The sequence below is a fragment of the Sorex araneus genome, chromosome X, assembly GCF_027595985.1.
Source record: "Sorex araneus isolate mSorAra2 chromosome X, mSorAra2.pri, whole genome shotgun sequence".
Classification (NCBI taxonomy): domain Eukaryota; kingdom Metazoa; phylum Chordata; class Mammalia; order Eulipotyphla; family Soricidae; genus Sorex; species Sorex araneus.
The window spans coordinates 234,370,001-234,390,888 of NC_073313.1; the positions used below are offsets into that span (position 1 = coordinate 234,370,001).

At 38.0% G+C, this 20,888-nt stretch overlaps 1 protein-coding gene across 1 annotated transcript in view; it reads left to right on the plus strand.

The window, feature by feature from the left end:
* STRADB (STE20 related adaptor beta) overlaps positions 1-14,169 on the plus strand; it is a 31,508-nt gene extending 17,339 nt beyond the window's left edge. Inside the window, exons 4-12 of the mRNA XM_004601273.2 lie at positions 193-292; positions 3,233-3,354; positions 6,969-7,077; positions 8,516-8,639; positions 9,953-10,124; positions 10,419-10,523; positions 10,679-10,923; positions 11,944-11,986; positions 13,292-14,169. Of these exons, the coding sequence (XP_004601330.2) occupies positions 193-292; positions 3,233-3,354; positions 6,969-7,077; positions 8,516-8,639; positions 9,953-10,124; positions 10,419-10,523; positions 10,679-10,923; positions 11,944-11,986; positions 13,292-13,435 (1,164 nt within the window). The 3' untranslated portion in view covers positions 13,436-14,169. The remainder of the gene's footprint in view (positions 1-192; positions 293-3,232; positions 3,355-6,968; positions 7,078-8,515; positions 8,640-9,952; positions 10,125-10,418; positions 10,524-10,678; positions 10,924-11,943; positions 11,987-13,291) is intronic.
* The last annotated feature ends 6,719 nt before the right edge of the window (positions 14,170-20,888 follow it).

The window sequence follows — 20,888 nt, forward strand, 5'->3', positions numbered from 1 at the left end:
AAGTTTTCTAACATCAATTGTTAGTAATTATAAACTATTTAGAGCTTAAAAAAAAATTCTCAAGCCACTTTACAGTGCTTTTTTGAATGTGTGTATCTGAAAGCACACTATCAGTATTTTATTATAGGTGGGGGAGGCAAAAACGTTTATACCTATTTTGTTTTTATCCTTTTTTTTTTCCCCGTAATTCAGGTTGACAAGCCAACCCTTTCCTGGTTGCCCCCAGCCACTAAAGCCCCTGATGTGATCTGTTCCACCAATGTTTCTCACTATGAACTCCAAGTGGAGATAGGTAATAAACCTGAGTTTCACATATTTGAGTCTGTACTGAAATTGGTGAGAAAAAGCTTATTTTGTACCAAATGATTCTGTGTATGTGGAAGTCATCTAAACCATAAAACTAGATATAATTATGTCTGTCAAATAGTACCATTTCCTGGGCAAAGAGACAATACATATTGTACTCAGATGGCTGGTACAATCCTGAGCACCACCAGGAGTGATTCCTCAGCACAGAACTAAGAGTAAGCTCTGAGCACCAAAGTTTAACTTAAAGCTTTGACTACAATCTCTCTTTTGTTTATTTTGTTTTGTTTGGGGGCCATACCCAGCAATGCTCAGTGGTTACTCCTGGCTCTGCACTCAGGAATTACTCCTTGAGGTGCTTGGGGGGACCATGTGGGATGCTGGGGATTGAACATGGGTTGACTGTGAGCAAAGCAAGTGCCCTACCCACTATACTATTACTCTGGCCCCTATAATCCCATTTTTATTTTATTTTATATAAAATATGTTATATTTTAAGTAAATAGAAAACAAATTATATATAATAAATATATATAAAACAAAATATGTTTTTAATATTCTCAGAAATAGAAAAGTAATATAGAGAAAATATTAAATATGGAAGTCAAAAAGTACAGAAAATTTTACAGATAAGGTAAGAGATGATTCATACAAATTGGTCTTAATGGAGTTACAAGATAAAATTAAGCACGTTACAATAAATCAACAAAGATGAAATGGCACATACAGAAAAGATAAAAAAATTAAAGGATCAACCTAGAAACTTCACCTAAGTGCTTAGAGTTCCAAAATGAAAGGACCAAAGAGTAAAAGGGTAAAAAATTTTTTTTAATTGTTCTCAGAACTGAAGTATTTAAATAATTAATTAGAAATGTGGGTCGTGCTGTTACAATATGATCCAATATTCCAAAGTAGTTATAGATCATCCATGAATTGTATTTAATATCTACTAATTTATTTAGTAAGTTACATATATGTAGAGTTGAAATGTTTTCATACGAAATATATTTGCAAATTCCAAATGTGTGATATGATATGTATGATAATAAGCTAGATGAGGAAATTCCTTTCAGATATGCACAGTATAATCCCATTTTTAATAGAAACTTTTCTCAGTTAACTTTGGAATAATATATGGATTATTCTTTGTAGCCTTATACATGTAAAACATTTGCTTTGAATATTTAGAGTTAACTGTTATCCACTGCAGATAGATACTGGGTTAGGTGCTTGAGTTCATATCCTCTCTGTGAAGATGAACACTAAGATTTGGCATGAAAGGTCAGTAAAATAAAGTTGTGCGTTAAATGGTAGGAGAGAGAGAAGATGGAGGGTCTACACTAACCACCTCTAGGAATCAAGAAACACAGAAAAAGGAACTGGATTTGGAAGAATGAGGAAGTTTTCCTAGGTGCCACCTTTTAGAAGCTTTAAGTTTTTAAAACTGACAATACCAAGTACTTGTGAGTTTTACAAGTCTTCGTTGCTGTCAGAATACAAAAAAAATCATTTACTTTCCAAACTATTGGAAACTATTACTAATAGTATTGATAATCACAGTGCCTAAATAAAAATAAAATTACAGTGCCTAAATAAAAATTTAAAAAACAATTTGGCAATGTCTTATAGTATTAAACATGCGTGGCCAGCAATCCCACCCTTGTTATGAAATGAAAGAGAAATGAAAATATACCTAATTAATAATTTTTGAGGCAGTTTTTTTATTACCACCCAAAATTTTTTAAAATTCCAATATTTATTAATTTATGATAATACGTTAATTTTGGTATATCCTTACAATGAATTATTAATTATTCAGCAAGAAACTAGTGAAATATACTTGTGTGAATTTCAAATCATATGCTAGTGAAAGAAAACTTTAGACTGTATTTTTTATTATAATCATAACTTTGACACTTAAATTTTTTAATGTGTTTCCTTTTTATTTATATTTTGCATGTAGTTACCTGATTTATATTTTCAGTAATCAAGTATGATATTATTTATATGACGACCAAAAGCAGCTCAGTGGTTGCAGGGGCAGGAAGTGGGTCTAAGGGATTTCTGAATAGCATCTTGTTGTTAGAATACATTATGATTTGGATAACTCACAATATCAGAGTGTTTAGGTATTCTAGTAGGTATAGGGGAATGTCATTATGGTTTTCCTTTGCATTTCTTTAACTCTTTTCTTAAGCTTATTAGATATTTTTTTTCATTTTTGGGTCACACCCGGTGATGCACAGGGGTTACTCCTGGCTTATGCACTCAGAAATTACACCTGGCAGTGGTCAGGGGACCATGTGGGATGCTGGGAATTGAACTTGGGTTAGCCACATGCAAGGCAAATGCCCTACCAGCTGTACTATTGCTCCAGCACCTTATTAGATATTTTTATATCTCCTTATGTATTACCTATTTAGTTTCTGCCTATTTTTTGAAATTGTTACTTTTGTGTGTGTCACTTATTATAAGGTTTTTTTTGTTTGTTCCCCCCCCCCCTTTTTTCCTGTCATCCCTGATATCAAATTCAGTGCCTCATACATACTAGACAAGTGCTCTTCTGCTGAGTTGCATTCTTGGACCACAAGAGTTCTTTGTATACTCTGGATATATTATTAAGTATAAGTATTGCTAAGACTTTTAGCATGAATTTTTGATACTTTTAACTTTATTGGAGTGATTCTCAGGGGTCACTCCTGGCCTTATGTAGTGCTGGGGATCAAACCTGGGTCAGCCACATATAAGGCAAGCACTCTACCTGCTATCCTAATACCATCTCTCCAGCTCAGATATTTTTAACTTTTGATTGTCGGTATAATTGTCTATTCTTAAATTGCAGAAGTTTTCAATTTTGATGGAATTCAAGGTATTGATTTTGTTTTTCTTCTTTGGTTGCTAATAAAAGGTTTACATCTCATTGTAGGAAGAGGGTTTGATGATTTGACTTCTGTCTACCTTGCACAGCATACTCCTACAGGAACACTTGTGACTATCAAAATTACAAATCTGGAAAACTGCACTGAAGAACGCCTAAAAGCTTTACAGGTGACAATTTATAAAGATGCATTAAAAGTAGTGTCTGTGTGAGAGTATGTAAGAATTTTTTCCCACAAATCAGTGTAATGGTTCTATATCTTAGAGAAAGGTAGATCTAAATATTATGCAGTTATAGAATGAGAAGGAATACTTGGAAGACAGATCTAAGGAAGAAAAAAATGTATATTCAAAGGGAGAAGAGATCGTCTAGTGGGTAGGGCACTTGTCTTGCTTGTGATTGATCAGGGTCTGATCCCAGTATCATCTTTCTGTCATTCCACATGCACTTCCAAAGAGGTTATGAGCACAGAGCCAAGAGTAAGTCCTGAGCTCTGTCAGGTGTGGTCCAAAATTCAAACCAAATGAAAAAGAAAAAGAAATGGTAACTATTCATTCTTCTGAATGAATATCATATTCAAAATTCATATCAGCAGATTTATAGCACCCTTAGACTTTTCAATCATAAATAGTCATAGGGAATAGAAAAAAACAAAAGCAGTTTGTTTTTCATCCAGTTCAGTAAAATTAATTTCTTCATTGAGAAATTTTAACAAAATTGCATTTTAATGGATATTATTGTAATACAATTTTTATTGTCATTAATTATTAAAACTTTTTTAAGTAACATAATATAACACTATGGAAGTTCTGGTGTGTGTCTTTGAAAATCAATATGTGTGTCCGCTTTGTCTCAGTTTATCCCCCAATCCTTTTCTTCTGGTAGTCACCAATAGTCATAGAGTTTAAAAATTTATTTTTTGGTTTATTTTATTCATCTCTTTTCTCTTTGTTACCATGTATGACTGAAATCATATATGTTGTTTGTCTTTTTCTATCTGCTTATTTCACGAGGCATAATTCTAGCTCCATCCATATTGCAAAGAATAGGATTTTCAGTTTTTACTTTGATAGCTAAATAGTATTCCATAGTACATTTAAGCCAAATTTTTGTCAGAGGACACTTAGGTTATTTCCAGTCCTTAGCTATTGTAAATAATGTGGCAGTACACATAGAACTGTTTGTATTTCTTTGAGTTGTTTCAGTTTTTTGATAATATACCTCTGACATGGAAGAACTGAGTTATATATAAATTCTAATTTTTTGAGAAATTTCCAATTCTGCTTTTGTAATAGTTGCACCAGTTCTTAGCTCCATCATTGTACAAGGGTTCCCTTTTTTTCCACATCTTCTCCAATACTTATTTCTTATCGTTGAGCTAATAGGCATCCTCACAGGTATGAAGTGATATTTGCATTTCCCTGAAAATAAGTGCGAACAAAAATCTTTTTATGAACATTATAGTGTCCCCTTTGGAAGAGTATCTATTCAGATTTTTTTGGTGCATTCTTCAAGTGGTTGATTTAAATTGTTGGATTTTATCATGAGAGTCCTTATATATTTTTGATATTTATCCTTAGCAGATTATAATATAAAACATCTTCATTCAGTTGGGAATGTCTTTTCCATTTGATGATAGTATCTTTTGCTGTACAAACACTTTGTAGTTTGCTGTAGTTTCACTTACTTTTGCTTTCGTTTTCCTTGTCTTTGGAATTGACTACCATTGTTTCAAACTGGTGTTAAGGAGCTTATTGCCTGTGTTTTCTTTGATGTATTTGATAATTTCAGGCCTCATGTTCAAATCTATAATCCATCTTGAGCAAGACCTTACCACCATTTTCTTTTCCTCAGAAGTATTTTGCAGTACAAGGTCTTTTGTAGTTCCAGATAAATTTCATTATTTTAGGGGCTAGAGAGATAGTACTGCAGGTAAGGTGCTTGCTTTGCATGCAGCTGACCTGGGTTTGATCCCTGGCATCCTATATAATCCCCTGAGCACCACCAGGAGTGACTTAGAGCCAGGAGTAACCCATGAGCATCACCAGGTATGTCCCCCATCAAAAAAAAAAAAAAAGGAATTAAAAAATAATAAATTTTATTGTTTTTATTCTATTTTTATGAGAATAAAATTGGGATTTTGGTAGGAGTTTTTTGAATCTGTACATTCAGTTATTTTAATGATGTTAATTCTTTTAATGTATGAGCAAAAAAATTTTTCCATCTCTTTGTATCTTGTTTTTCTTTCAAAAATGTCTAGTAGTTGTTCATGTACCGGTCTTCATTCTATAGCACATAAATTTTGTAGCCTGCCTCTTTACTATCATTTTTATAATTTCAAATAGTCCTTTAATAGGATCTTTGATACATATATATATAATCTGGTCATCAGCAAATAATGTCAATTTTTTACTTTTTTCCTGTATGGATTCCTTTTATATCCTTTTAGCATTTAATTCCCTTAGCTATAATTTACTATTTTGTTTTGGTTTTGGTTTGGGGGCCACATCCGACAGTGCTCAGGTCTTACTGCTGGCTCGAACTCAGGGCAGGCTCAGGAGACCATGTGGGGTGTTGGAGATTGAATCCGGATTGGCATGTGGAAGGCAAACAAACACCCTACCCACTGTACTATCGCTCCACCTTCGAATTTACTACTATTTTGAAAAGTAGTGAGAGTGGACATCTTGTAGGAAAAACACTGTTCTTTATATTGAGTGTGCTATTTGGTGTGAGTCTACAATATATGACTCTTATTATGTTGAAATACATCCTTTCTATACCCATTTCATTAAGGGATTTTAATCATAAAAAAGATAATGAATCATGTCAAATGTTTTTTCTGTATCTATTGAGATAATATTTTTTGCCCCTTTGTTAATAGCGGTTTATCATGTTTTTCAAATTGCTTATGTTGAACCATCCCTGGGGGGGCAAAAATCTCCCTCTCCCTTTTTTTTTTTTTTTTTGGCTTTTTGGGTCACACCTGGTGATGCTCAGGGGTTACTTCTGGTTCTGCACTCAGGAATCACTCCTGTTGGTGCTTCAGGGACCATATAGGATGCTGGAAATTGAACCCACATTGGCCACATGGCAAGGCCTGTCTGCTGAAATAATTACTCCAGCCTCAACTTTCATTTTACTATTATCTTTTTTGCTCTCTGTCTTATTAAATTCTGCACTGATTTTTATTATTTTATTTTATTTTCTGATTTTTGGTTTTGCTCACTAATCATTTTCTATTTAAAGAAGGGAAGAATTTTGTTTTGATATTGTCCAAACTGTTAAAATATTTTTGTGTGTACGTACATTGCACAGAAAAGATTTTTAAAAATTAACCAATATGTTCATAGTGTTTTTTTAAGTTTACATTCTACTTCAACTTATTTACTTAAGCTTTTCTTTATTTAATGGGCCAGGCCACACCAACAGCTCAAGGGCTGTTTCTCGCTTTGTGCTTAGGAGTCACCCCTGGTGCCAGGGATCAACAAGGGCTCAGCTGCATGCAAGTGTTACCTCTTCTACTCTCTCTCCAGCCCTTACTTCTTTATTAAGTATGTGGTCTTGGACATTTCTAACCGTCCTGCAAAGTGGGAACCATGATGTATCACATATTCAGTGTAGTGGTTGTGAGAGCTAAAGAGATTATGTTAGCACTCAGTGCTTAGTACTCAGAAGTACTCAGAAGTCCCATTGACTGTTAGCAGCCACTCCTGCTGTTACTTTCTTCTTAAGGAAAATAAGATTGATTTTAAGTGTGTTGTCTTTTGCATGTCTGTCCTAGAAAGCAGTGATTCTATCTCACTTTTTCCGGCACCCCAATATTACAACTTATTGGACCGTTTTCACTGTTCGCAGCTGGCTTTGGGTTATTTCTCCATTTATGGCCTATGGTAAGAAAGCTCATTTTAGCTAAAACAATTTATTTAGCCTGGATGTTATGAGAAGGAATTTAGACTTACGAATCACTAGTTTCAGTTTTATAAATACGAAGACCAACTCAGGATTTTGTGAGATAGTTCTATGTTCGATTCATATTAAATTTTAGTCTCCAGTAAAAGTAGATTAGGTATGATCCCTAAGCCACCCCTAATGCTTCTCCAGGAAGGCCACACATGCGTATGAGCTGGCTCTTCTTTTACTCCCTCTCCCTCTGTGAGGAGCTACTATTACTTTCAGGTGGGCGTGGTTTCCCACCTGTGCACACCATCCCTCTCCCTGCTTCAGAGCAGTGTAAACTTCCTTCAGTACCCTGAAAATGCACGTGTGTGCCTGTCCATCAGGGATGTGTGCTTTTTATTTTTATTTTTATTTTTTAAATTCTTTTTATTAATTCACCATGTGGAAAGTTACAAAGCTTTCAGGTTAAAGTCTCAGTTATACAATGCTCAAACACCCAATGTGTGCTTTTTAAGGATGGGATGTGTGTGTAGTTTTAATTTAGCTGTCCCTGGTGCTCACATGGTTCTTAGGACAAAGCACTGCTCAATCGAAATATTGAATAAATAATTGGGTTCTTTCATTTTTTGGAGACATTTTGTGAATTGCCTTTGTGTTAAAATATATACATATATATGCATATGTAAACACATGTATACACACATGTATTTTTTCCCAATTATATTGAAAATGGTTCCGTCTCTTCCTATTACATAAAATGATGTCATTTAAAAGAAGTTGTTTTGCAGGGAGGAGGACTGGTCAGTGGTTGGAACTAACCACAAGTGTATGTGAGGCTGAGGGTAGATAAGATAGAGAAGAGACAAGTATGATAATAATAGCAGGGAATGATCACGCTGGACAGGATCTGAGTGTTAAAAGTAGGTAAAGAGATATTGTTGATAACCTTTCAGTATCAATATTGCAAACCACAGTGCAGAGAGAGAGAGAGAGAGAGAGAGAGAGAGAGAGAGAGAGAGAGAGAGAGAGAGAGAGAATGTGCTCTTGCCATAGAGGTAGGCAGGGAGCAGGAAGTGATGGTAGGGAACCTGGGGACACTGGTACTGAGTAATGTACACTGGTGCAGGGATTGGCATTGAAATAATTTATGGCTGAAATCTAATGAACATCTTTGTAAGGGTCTATCTCACAGTGATTCAATAAAAAAGTAAAAAAAAAGAGAAATAAAAAATAAAAGAAGTTTTGTTTTTTAATTCTTGAATTTTGTATAGATTGCCTTTGCATAGGAAAGTTTCCTGACTAGACTTCAGAAGTGACAGATATATTACATATGTGCATGTTTGTGTCTGTTTATAAATGAAAGGTTCATTTAAGACATAGGTAGGAGCAAAATTGCTCCCAGTGTTTAAAGATTTCAGGGGTTTCTTTCAGGTTCAGCCAGTCAGCTCTTGAAGAGGTACTTCCCTGATGGAATGACTGAAGCTTTAATAAGAAGCATCCTTTTTGGAGCAGTGAAAGGGTTAAACTATCTGCACCAGAATGGCTGTATTCACAGGTACTTATTCATATTTTGCAAAATGAAAGATTTTAGTGGAAAAAATTTTTGGAAGCTTTAGAGCAGTTGTGTATGGGAAAGGGGGAAATAGGAAACTTATCAGTGAAATTTGAGGGAGGCAAGGCAAATAACTACAGAAAATGGTTACATTTTATGTTCATTTACCAAAGAAATTCAGTTCTCTCTGTATCTAATTCTATGTTGGATACCAGGGTGGAAGGTTGAGCTCAATGTCCTAGCAAAGTATTTAGTATAAGGGCAGGTCTGGTTCAATATTCTGGGGTGTGGCTGAATTTTCTTTTCTTTTCTTTTCTTTTCTTTTCTTTTCTTTTCTTTTCTTTTCTTTTCTTTTCTTTTCTTTTCTCTCTTCTTTTACTTTTTAAGAGCCTCTTAGTTTATTTCTTTACATATTTATGTCATATTTGTACTGTGTACAAATTATAGCTAACTCTTTCTTTGATTTCTTCATTGCAGCACCTTAAAATTCTGTCAATCCTGTTACCAAAATGTAGATGCAAAATAAACTGAACATTTAAAAAATAGTGTATCCTTCTAAAACACATGGGGACTTTATTTTACTTTTTAATTAAGTTACTTTTTAAAAGAAACTTGTTTCAACCTTCCTAATGCTTTCTTATCTTACTATTTTTATATTTAATCAGCGTTCTCCTTAGCTGAGGAATTCTAGCAGATTCTGTTCATTCTGTTTATCTGATTCTCCTATGCTTTTTCTGACTGCTAATCATTCTGCTGTACCAGTTTCCAAATCCAGGATTTTAGTGGAAAATGAGGCTCTCTTCTGATTTCTGTGACAACTAAAAGAAGTTTCTCTGTAAAAAATACTGTTGTAAATGATGAGTTATGCCATCACAGACTTTCTGGATAATATTGCATTTAGCTTTAAATAATTCTTTTATGCTTACAGTATTTGTGTTTCTAAATTTACCCTTAAATCTTCATTTAATTTACTCTTTAACTGAGTGTTTTGCAGTAGCATTCTAAAGTGCTGATTAATCATTTAATTCCATGCCTAGTTTGGAAAAAAATACTATCATTCTCAAACATGTAGATTTCAACTATCTCTCTAGTTCTATTGCTTTATTAACTAGCTGAAAGGATTTCTTAGTTCTTGAACATTTTCTACATATATGTGGATATATGTTGGATACATGTCCATACATATAGCAGTCTGCTGCTACTTTAAAAGGAGTATTTTATTTCCAAGAGACTACATGGATTTGTTTTGACAGACTTTTGTTATTTCTTTCCTTGGCCAATTTCCTAGTATTTAGGATTGTTTCTTTTTGTTCTAGGAGTATTAAAGCAAGCCATATCCTCATTTCTGGTGATGGCCTAGTGACCCTCTCTGGCCTGTCCCATCTTCATAGTTTGGTTAAGGATGGACAGAGGCATAGGGCTGTGTATGATTTCCCACAGTTCAGCACATCAGTGCAGCCGTGGCTGAGTCCAGAACTACTGAGACAGGTCAGGTGTGGCCTTTGCATTGGGATTGTCTGTATGTCTCGAGTGTCTTCTGAGTTTGCCTAAAGGAGTTTTGTGCCCTTATATTTGAATTGGTAAATGGCCTCCTTTAAGGCTTCTTTCTCTTTCATGTCAAAATTACCATGTTAGGAATATTAAAACTTACATTATGTGTCAGGTAATCTTGATTTCTCATTTAGGTTTTTTCCATTCACCATCCTTTATCAAAAAAGCACATGTGTGTAACTTTTTATTAAATTATTTACACTGAAGCACTTCACATTTATTTTCCTACAGGATTTGCATGGATATAATGTAAAGTCAGACATTTACAGTGTTGGAATTACAGCATGTGAATTGGCCAGTGGACAGGTCCCTTTCCAGGACATGGAGAGGACACAGGTGAATGCTGCTAAAATCCTGAAACACTTCCCTAAGAGCTCCTTTGGTCTAGATAATTCTTGTTGAGTATATTTGACATGGACTCTTAAAATCTTTATTATTGTTCTTTTAATATTTTCTCCTGAAAAATGTTAAAGGATACTTTCCCTTTTTAGATGCTGTTACAGAAACTTAAAGGTCCTCCTTATAGCCCACTGGATGCCAGTATTTTCCCTCAATCAGAATCTAGAATGAAAAGTTCCCGATCGGGTGGCGACTCTGGGATTGGAGAAAGTGTTCTTGTCTCCGGGGGAACTCGCACAATAAATAGTGACAGATTACAAACCCCAGCCGCAAGAACTTTCTCTCCTGCCTTCTTTAGTTTGGTACAGCTCTGTTTGCAACAGGATCCTGAAAAAAGGTAATGGTGTTCACTTCTACACTGCATAAACATGTGTGTGTGTGTGTGTGTGTTATATTTTATAGAAGCTTTTTCATATTTCCTTCCACCAAAATCCTTTATCAGGGCCAGAGAGATAGAGAGGGGTTAAGGCACTGCATGCACCCAACCTCAGTTTGATCCCCAGCACCACATGTGATTCCCCAAGGACCAGCAGGAGTGATCCCTGAGCACTTCCAGATGTGCCAGTGAACAGAAAATCTCTTATCTGTCTCTTGATGCAAAAAAAAAAACCTAGAGTAATCTAGAAAAGATCAATGCTAAAAACAAGTAGAAACAATAAGGAAATGGGAAATGGGAATGTTGGATTCAAAGCTAGAAAAACTTCAACTCCAAACTCAGCGGTATCATTTCCTGAGTTTCTTGTGAATTTCATTTACTCTTTCCACACAGTAATCATTGCATATAGTTTAAGAAATTTTAGGAACTTATGAGAAATACGAAAGTGTTAGTTTTTTTAAACGGCTATTTTATCATAGATAACTATGTGTATTATTTATTTAAATTCTAGCATAACTGTATCACTGTCATCGATTTGCTCAAGTGGGCACCAGTAACGTCTCCATTGTGAAACTTGTTACTGTTTTTGGCATGTTGAATATGCCACGGGTAGCTTGCCAGGCTCTGCCGTTCGGGCGAGATACTCTCAATAGCTTGCCAGGTTCTTCGAGAGGGGCAGAGGAATTGAACCTGGGTTGGCCACATGCAAGGCAAATGCCCTACCCGCTGTGCTATCGCTCCAGCCCAAATTCCTGCATAGGTCTTTGTAATTTGTAAGTGTCCAATAAATGAAAGAAGGGTACTTTTAGAATACTTCTTATTAGTCAAGGTTGAAATGAAGAATTTGACTCCCTCATATTCTTTCTTTTAATTTTTCAGTATTGGATTTTATAGCTCTGAATAATTTTCTAGTATATTTGCACTTAAAAGTCTGCAGTCTGTGAAATTCTGATTTTTAATGACTTTTAAAAACAATTTCAGGCCATCAGCAAGCAGTTTATTGTCCCATGTTTTCTTCAAACAGGTAAGCTGATCTGTCTTCTGTTATCTACATGTTTTTAAAGTTCTCTTTAAGAATCACTTAGAGGGGGGCTGGAGCAGTAGCACAGCGGGTAGGGCGTTTGCCTTGCACACGGCCGACCCCGGTTCGGTTCCCGGCATCCCATATGGTCCCCCGAGCACCGCCAGGAGTAATTCCTGAGTGCATGAGCCAGGAGTAACCCCTGTGCGTTGCCGGGTGTGACCCAAAAAGCAAAAAAAGAAAGAATCACTTACAGGGCTGCGTAGATAGCATAGGGGTCTCTGCTTGGGACCCTGGTTTGATTCATGACATGAAATTACCTTTCCCTACACCCCCAGCAACATGTAGCCCTAGAGGCCCGGAGCATCGCTGAGCGTGGCCCAGGTGGGGCCTGAGCAGCACTTCGTTCCCTGGCCCTGCCACTGCACTGTGTGGCCTGGCTAGCCGAGTGTTGCAAGAAAGGGCCTCCCTGAGAGCACCCCCAGCCCCTTAGAAAATGCCACCTAATCTTGTTTGCTTAATAGGTTAGTTTGGTTATTATGGTTCCTGGGTGGTTCGATAATGGATTCTCTGAAGTACTCGTATTTTTGCAAAGCAAAACAAGTAAAAACAATATTATGGTATATTACATCTCCAATTTATATTTTAACTAATTTAGAGACATTTGGCTAGAAATGATGAAAGGATAAAACAATTGTGATAAAAATCAATTTATTTTGCTATGATTTAATATTTTCAGATAACTAGATTCAAAAGGAGTGTTAGTGAAAATACCTAAACACATTTTAAATAATTTTTTGGGGATCTGCTCACACCCAACGATGCACAGGGGTAACTCTGGCTTATGTGCTCAGGAATTACTCCTGGCAGTGCTTGGAGGGACCATATGGGATGCTGGGAATTGAACCCAGGTCAGCCGTGTGCAAGGCAAACACCATACCCACTGTGCTATTACTCCAGCCTCTCACTGTCACTGTCACTATCATCCCTTTGCTCATCGATTTGCTCAAGCAGGCACCAGTAACGTCTCCATTGTGAGACTTCTTGTTATTGTTTTTGGCATATTGAATATGCCACGGGTAGCTTGTCAGGCTCTGCTGTGCAGGCGGGATACTCTTGATAGCTTGCCGGGCTCTCTGAGAGGGGTGGAGGAATTGAACCTGGGTCGGCTGTGTGCAAGGCAAACACCCTACCCACTGTGATATCACTCCAGCCCCTAACATAAATTATTTCAAAATGATTTTTTGCTAACAAAATTAGTATATTGAATGTATGTACCAGTGGCCTTATTTTGAATTTCTTTAACAGATGAAAGATGAAAGCCCGGATTCAATCCTTTCTCTATTGCCTCCTGCCAATCACAAGCCACCAGTAACTCTGCCTCCTGCAGCACCATGGACTGAGCTGGAATGTGAATTTCCTGATGAAGAAAACACAGGCTGGGATTTTTAGGGCTGCCAAATTCTTTTATGTCCTATATACTTGACACATTTTTCCTGCTGCTTTTTCTTCTGTATTGCTAGGACTAAAAAACTAGAATTATACTTGAAAATACAGTTGGTGCACTGGAGAATCTATACCATTAAAACCACTCTGTTCAAAAGAGCATGAGTTTATAAGCCTTTTGTTAGCTCAGAATACTATAACAACTCCAGGGAAACTTCAGAATTGTTCATCTACGTGCATTTAATGTCATTTATTCTCATTCTTTCCTGAAGCTGTGACTAACTCCTCTTCTTGATCTTATAACGTAATTTTGAGCCAGTTAATAATTTTTCCATTGTTTTGTGTGTGTGTGTGTGTGTGCGCACGCGTGCACGGGCATGTGTGTGTGTGTGTGTGTGTGCCCTTAGGGGAACGAGCCTTCAGAGGATCGTGCTGCCAACTACATTTTTACTTCAGATTATGTAGCATTTTTGATCAGCTACTGTTAGACCAACAATTTAGATAATCCTGGCACCTGTTTTTGGTAGGAGGAAGATGTTTATATATCTCCATATTTTTCTGTTGATACTTATGGTAACATCAGACAAACTGAGCCTCACATTAAATCATTCACTTGAGATCTACAGAGAAGTTGTTATTTGCTTTTTTTTTAAAAAAGGGATTAAAATAACACTTTTCTATTAATGTAATTTATAGATACTAAATCATGCACCCCGTGGGAGCTCAATAAAGATTTATTGAATTAAGTTTGTGCTTTAATTTTCTTCGTGTCACTGGACAAAGCTAAAACACAGATTCTGATTTGTTTTGCCAAAGAAAACTCTCGCTCAAACTAATTAATTGACATAAATTAGTGAGTTGGGGTATAGAAGTATCTAGTTCAATTGTGACAGATGTTGCCCTGACCTTTATAGTGGCATTTTTCAACTGGGAGCCATATGGCTGTTTTGGTTCCCCAGGATGTTACAAGGGGAACACAGGATACTATCGGGGACAGGGAACAGGCCTGACATGTGCCTGACCCAGGTTCAGTTCTTAGCACTACATGTCCTCCTAAGCATTGTTGGGTGGAGTCCTGGAGGCCCCAAGCACCACTTGGTATGACCCATAAGGCCTGAGAAGCATCGCATCACCAACACACTGAACTGATGACCTAGTTGGTGAAGAGCCTCCTGAGCATCACTTGAGAACTCACCATCGAAGTGAGAACGATGTTCAGTATATAATTTGAACTGTGCTTGGGGGTCAAAGAGATAGTACAGTGGGCTGTACACTTGCCTTGCAAGCAGCCCACCTGGGGTTGATCCCTTGCATCCCAAATAGTCCTCTGAGCACCACCAGGAGTAATCCCTGAGCACAGTAAGCCCTGGTTATGTTCTCCCACACACATTTGTATCACTTGTCATCCCATTGATCTTTGATTTGCTTGAGCAGGCACCAGTAACCTCTCCATTTGTCCCTGTCGCATGCTAGTGTAGCCCAATGATATCTGCTTGCTCCAGGAACACGAAGAGCCTCAAATCATTCATTCAGGGTTTTGACAAAGAAGTCTGACCATCTCATTGGTGGGCGGCCATGCAGTCTTTTGACGTCCTGTGGAATCAAGTCAGTAACAGCTCTAGTCCAGCAGTTGTCTCCAAATCGCATTACATGTACAGTCCATCTGATTTTTGACACCTCCGCAAACGAGACAGCATCCCTGATTCTTGACCGTCAATGGAGGTCAGAACTCCAGATTTCTTCTCTGACTTGAGTGAAACATGATACTCTTAGCATAGATTTCTATTCCTCATTGGGATACCCAAATAGCGTTCTCCTCCTGTTTGCATAGGTCTCAGGTCTCTGAGGCGTATGTTAGTACAGGAAGACGGTGAAATCGAAAAGATGTGCCCAGAGCCAGAGGTTCTTTGTTCTCTTAACCACTTCTTCAACGTTCTTGAAAGAATTCCACACTGCTCTCTTCATCCTGCGCAGTTCTGGTGCCAAGTTGTTCCTCATGTTGAGGAACATGTGTGACCCAGGTACACATAGCTGCTGCATTCAGAGATGTTCATTCCATTGAGCAAATGGAACGTCAGGAACTAGTTTGTTTTTCATGAACATCGTTTTGCTGAGATTTAGCTGCAGTCTGACCTTTCCACACTCATGGTCGAAGTTGGCCAGCTTTGTGCTGCTTGGCTAATGTTTGGCATTATGAGAACGATGTCATCAGCAAAGCGGAGATGGTGTAGTTGCCGACCGTCTATCTTCACTCCTCTTCCTTCCCATTCCAGTCATCGCATGATATTCTCGAGGGTGGCACGGAAGAGTTTTGGTGAAATGGTGTCGCCCTGCCAAACTTTACGTTAATGATCCCTTCTTTGTAGAATGGTGAGATCCTGGTGGTGAATCCGTAATACAGCTCACGGAGGACCCTGATGTATTAAGTTTGAACTCCCTGTTTGGCTAGGGCTTCGATGACTGCTTCAGTCTCAACAGAATCAAAGGCCTTCTTTAAGTCGATGAATGTTAGGCAGAGTGGCATCTTGAACTCTCGCAAAACCTCAATGAGCTTGGTCACTGTGTGGATATGGTTGATCGTGCTGAATCCTTTTTGGAACACGGCTTGCTGCATTGGTTGTTCTTCATCTAGTGTTCTGCCAGTCCTATTCAGGATGACTTGTAGATGATGGAAAACAGGCAGATCGGGTGATAGTTGCCAATGTCATGGATGTCTCCCTTCTTGTACAACAGGACAGTCCTGCTGGTTTTCCACTGGGATGGAACCTTGCATTCAGACAGGTAGTGTGTGAAGAGTCAAGCCAGTGTATTGACGAGTACTGGCGGCAGATACCTTGGGTGTCGGGTCTGACCTTGTCTGGACTGAGTTCTGTACTCTTTACCGATGAAAAGAGAGTACAGGGAATATTGTCTGCTATGGAGGCAAGGGGAGGGCGGGAAAAGGGGGCTATACCGGGGATATTGGTGGTGGGGAATGTGCACTGGTGGAGGGATGGGTGTTTGATCATTGTGCGATTGTAACCCAAACATGAAAGCTTATAACTATCTCACGGTGATTCAATAAAATTTTAAATGTTGAATTGTATCAAAAACTTTTCCAGTATTTATGTATATCATCACGAATCATGAAATCACGAAATCCCGTTGTTCGTTGATTTCTCAAGTGGGCTCAGTAACTTCTCTATTTGTCCTATGCCTGAGATTTTAGAAGCTCTCTCCATTTGGCCTTCCTAATGGTGCTGCATTGAAGGCTCTTTCAGGGTCAGGGGAATGAGATCTGGCTTGTTACTGGCTTTAGCATATGAATACATCATGGGAAGCTTGCTAGTTGTCCCATGTGGGCAGGAAACTCTCAGTAGCTTGCTACTTTCTCCCAGAGGGAGAAGTAGGTTCTAAGATATTGAGCAGCCACAAAGTGGCTGCACACTTCTGGGAGCTTGCTTTTAAGTCTCTGGATGTTGGCCGTTGATGGAATTACACACACCTGGGTTCCTCTGCCGGTACCTTCATGCATGAGGCCTATCTGAACGTGTGGAGAGGATCCTCGAGCATGGCTGTGGCTAGGTTTCAGTGGTCTTTGGCCACCAGGATCTCTGCTCGGGGCAGGGAAGGAAGCTGGAGCCCATCCTCTCCAAGGGATCCCAGAGAAGACAGCCAGGCATGTGGGCAAGAGACTCTATATCATCATGTAATTTTTATTGATGTGGGGGTACTGCATTAATTGATTTGCATGTACTGAACGGTCTTTACATCCCTGACATGAATCCTACTTGATCATCATGTTCTCTTTAATGAATCACTGTGAAGTGCAGTTACAGACTTACAAACTTCCGTGCTTACATTTCAGTCATACAATGATCAATTACCCATCCCTCCACCAGTGCCCGTTCTCCACCACTAATGTTCCCAGTATCCCTACCCCTCTCAGCATCCCCTCACCCCCCGTGGCAGGTGCATTCCCTTTTACTTTCTCTCTCTCTCCTTTAGGGTGTTGTGGTCTGCAATGCAAGTATCGAATGGCCAGATCATGATGTTCTCTTGTTGTGTTGTTTCATTCAATTTGCCAAGATGTTGGTGAGGATTCTTGTACCTATGTACAGCAGAGATATTAGCCTTCAGTTTTGGAGGACTTGTGTGTTTACACATGTGTGTGTGCCCGCACACACACACCTGTGCACTTTTTGCATGTCAGATGAGTGTGTACACTCTCCTCTTTGGATATCAGAGTTGTATATGCCATATGTAAATTTTTGGTGGTGTCGTCCCTTCAAATTTTTGCAAGAATTGGGCATGATTGGTATGAATTCTTCTTTGAAAGTTTTTAACTATTTGCTAGCATTTATTCAAAGGGCATGAAAACACTGATTTTAAAAGGTATTTATATCCCTGTATTTATAGCAGCATTATTCACAATAATCAAACTATGATATAAACTGAACTGCCTGTCAACACATGACTGGATAAAGAAACTTTGGTACATGTGCCAATTGATCAGATGAAATTGTGTCATTTGGAACAACAAAATGAATGGAACTTGAGGTGGTTTTGCTAAGTGAAATAAGGGATTAAAAGATACTTTATGAATTGATTTATAAGTGGAATATAAATAACTAAATCAAAAGGTCTGAAAAAATTTAAATTTACCCAACCAAACTAATCAGACTCAATAAAACAGTGGTTGTTACTGGAGAGAAAATAGTATGTGCAGAAAGAACTAGTAGAGGGATCTTTCTGGTTACAGAATGACAACTGTGACTTGGTGATAGTGTGATGAATCCTATACACATATGAGGCAAACGGGGATTGAGATTTCCATCTACTAAAAATTTCCTTCCATACTGCAAGCTGGATACGAGTTTTCTTCTGTTATACTGTTTATCAGTTTTCCTATTAGTTCCAAGTCAATTTTTCACTCTTTCTGTTTTATGAAGATCTAGATTTCCCATGCACCTTCACTTTCCTGTCTCCAGGGAGGCAACATGTAAAGGTCAGGATGAAGGAGAAGAAATACAGCATTTCCCATCTTTTCTCCTGTTTATTGAAGTGTCCCCGGCACTCCAAGTCTTTGTCTTCTGGCACGATGTGCCAGGTAACATCACTTCTTCCTGTTGTTCCTTCCATCTGAGTGGGGGTGATACTAATTGCTCTTACTAATCTTAGGAATGCTTCGCCATCAATTTTGACTTCTTCACCTTAGTTCCAAATATAATGAAATTCCTGTGTTCTAGCTACTTGAAGCCTGAGTTGGTTTTTTTGTTTTTTTTTAAATAGTTACACTCAGAGACACAGGAAGTACTTACACCTTTAAGGATTATACACAGGAAGTACTGACACCTTTAAGGATTATAAGAAATTCATAGTCTCAAAAGAAAAAAGTAGAAACTTAACTATCCTAGGATCTGTCCTTGACACCCAGTATGGTACCCTGCACCCACCAGGTATGATCCCTGAGTGCAGCACAAAGAGTAAGCCCTGAGCATCGCCAGGTGTGCCCCTTCACCCCCATCAAAGAGGTAGTAACTTGATTATACCAGAATGGTTAGGAATTAGCTTTCCTTTGGTTTTTGTTTTTGAGTCATATCCAGTTGTGCTTAGTGCTTACTTCTGGCTCTGGGTTCAGGGATCACTCCTGGTGGGGCTCTGGGAACCACAGGAGATGCTGGGAATCAGACCTAAGTCAGCTTTCTGCAAGGCAAGGGCCCTACCTCCTGTACTATAGCTCCAGCCCTCCAGCTCATTCTATTTACATTTGTGATTTATGACCCAAAAAGATGAAACTGGCAAAAAGTTTATAAATTGAATATTTTCTCAAGATTGAACCAAAATTTAACAAGATCCAAATACTGTGCTTGATAGGTATGGTATCTATTCTCAGAAACTTTTGATTTAAATCCTATGTTGATTTAACTAGTTATTTTACACAGTTTCTACAATTTATCAGCTTCCTGTTTTATCGTATTAAAGGAGTTCTCTATAATTTTTGAGTAAATTTAAAAATAGTCACTATGTTGTTGGATATGTCTCAGAAATTAGTATTAGGTCTGCTCTTCACAAGCTTTATATATAACATTTATATATATAAAACATTGTGGTTCACTATTAAAATGGAATTCTATAGGCCCAGAACAGTTGAATCAAGAAGTATCTAAGTAGAGATGAAAATAAAAGTATTCATTGCAAAAAGTTAACCTTCAGATAGAAACCTTAAAAATGGGATGTGGGAGCCCAAGAAATAGTACAGTGGGCAGGACACTGGCCTTGCATGTGGCTGATTGGAGTATAATCCCTGGCACCAATATGGTATGCATATGGTTTCCTGACCCTCACGAGCAGTGATTGCTGAACATAGTTGATGCAGCCAAAACAACAAAAACAAAAGATGATTTATCTATTCTGGCATGTCTCGGATCGGAACTGGGCCTCATCCACCCAGATCCCCAGTTTTCCAGTAGCTTGGCAATCACACTCACAAACTCCCCCTACCTCCTCTGTGCCATATAATCTCATCAATGGCCAAGATCCAGAGACTATATAAAACAAAGCTCCCGGAAGAGAGCAATGCAATTTTTCCTGGAGTGCACAGCCACAGTCACAGCTGTGCAACATCTTTATTTTTATATTTATTTTCCCACATGGCAGATCCTGGCAAGCTACCCATGATGTATTTGATATTTGAAAAACAGTAGCAACAATGTGCTCTTTGTTTTCCTGGAGCAAGCAGACACCATTCGGCTACACTAGCACACGACAGGGACAAATGAAGATGTTACTGGCGCCCACTTGAGCAGATAGATGAACAATGGGATGAGAGTGACAGTGATACAATGATTCTGGCATGTCCAGAATAGATAGGCAACTCTGTCAACAGGAAATAGTTTGCTACTGCTTCAGCCATAGCTAGGCTGGTTGTTAGGTGAAGACAGGGAGAGACTGCTAAGGGACAGATTTTTTTTTTTTTGCAAATGGGAGGTGAGTGGAGAGTGATGAAAATGCTCTAAAACTATGGTGATAGTTGCATATTTCTGTGAGTATACTAGAAACTAAAAATTGCAAACTGAGGGGACCAGAGGTAGTACAGTGGGTAAGCACCTTGTATGTGGTTGACTTGGGTTCCATCCCTCACACAATATGATCTCTGCAAGTGATCTCCAAGTGCAGGACTGAAATATGCCCTGAGCACAGCTAGGTATGGCCTCAAAACAGCTGAGACAAAACAAACCCTGTATATGCAGGTTTACTTTTAGAACATAATAAAGATTTGGGAAGTCAAAGATCTACTAGTAAGTATGATACTGTTATAGTGAAAAGAGAAAAACTTTGGGGAGTGGAAACTTTTCTAATATGAGCTAAGTATGTATTTCTGGGTTTGTTCCCTAATGCTCGTAAATAAAAATGCACTTGTACATCAAAAGTATTTCTCTTTCAATTTAATGAAAACAAAATGGTTCTAACAGGATGA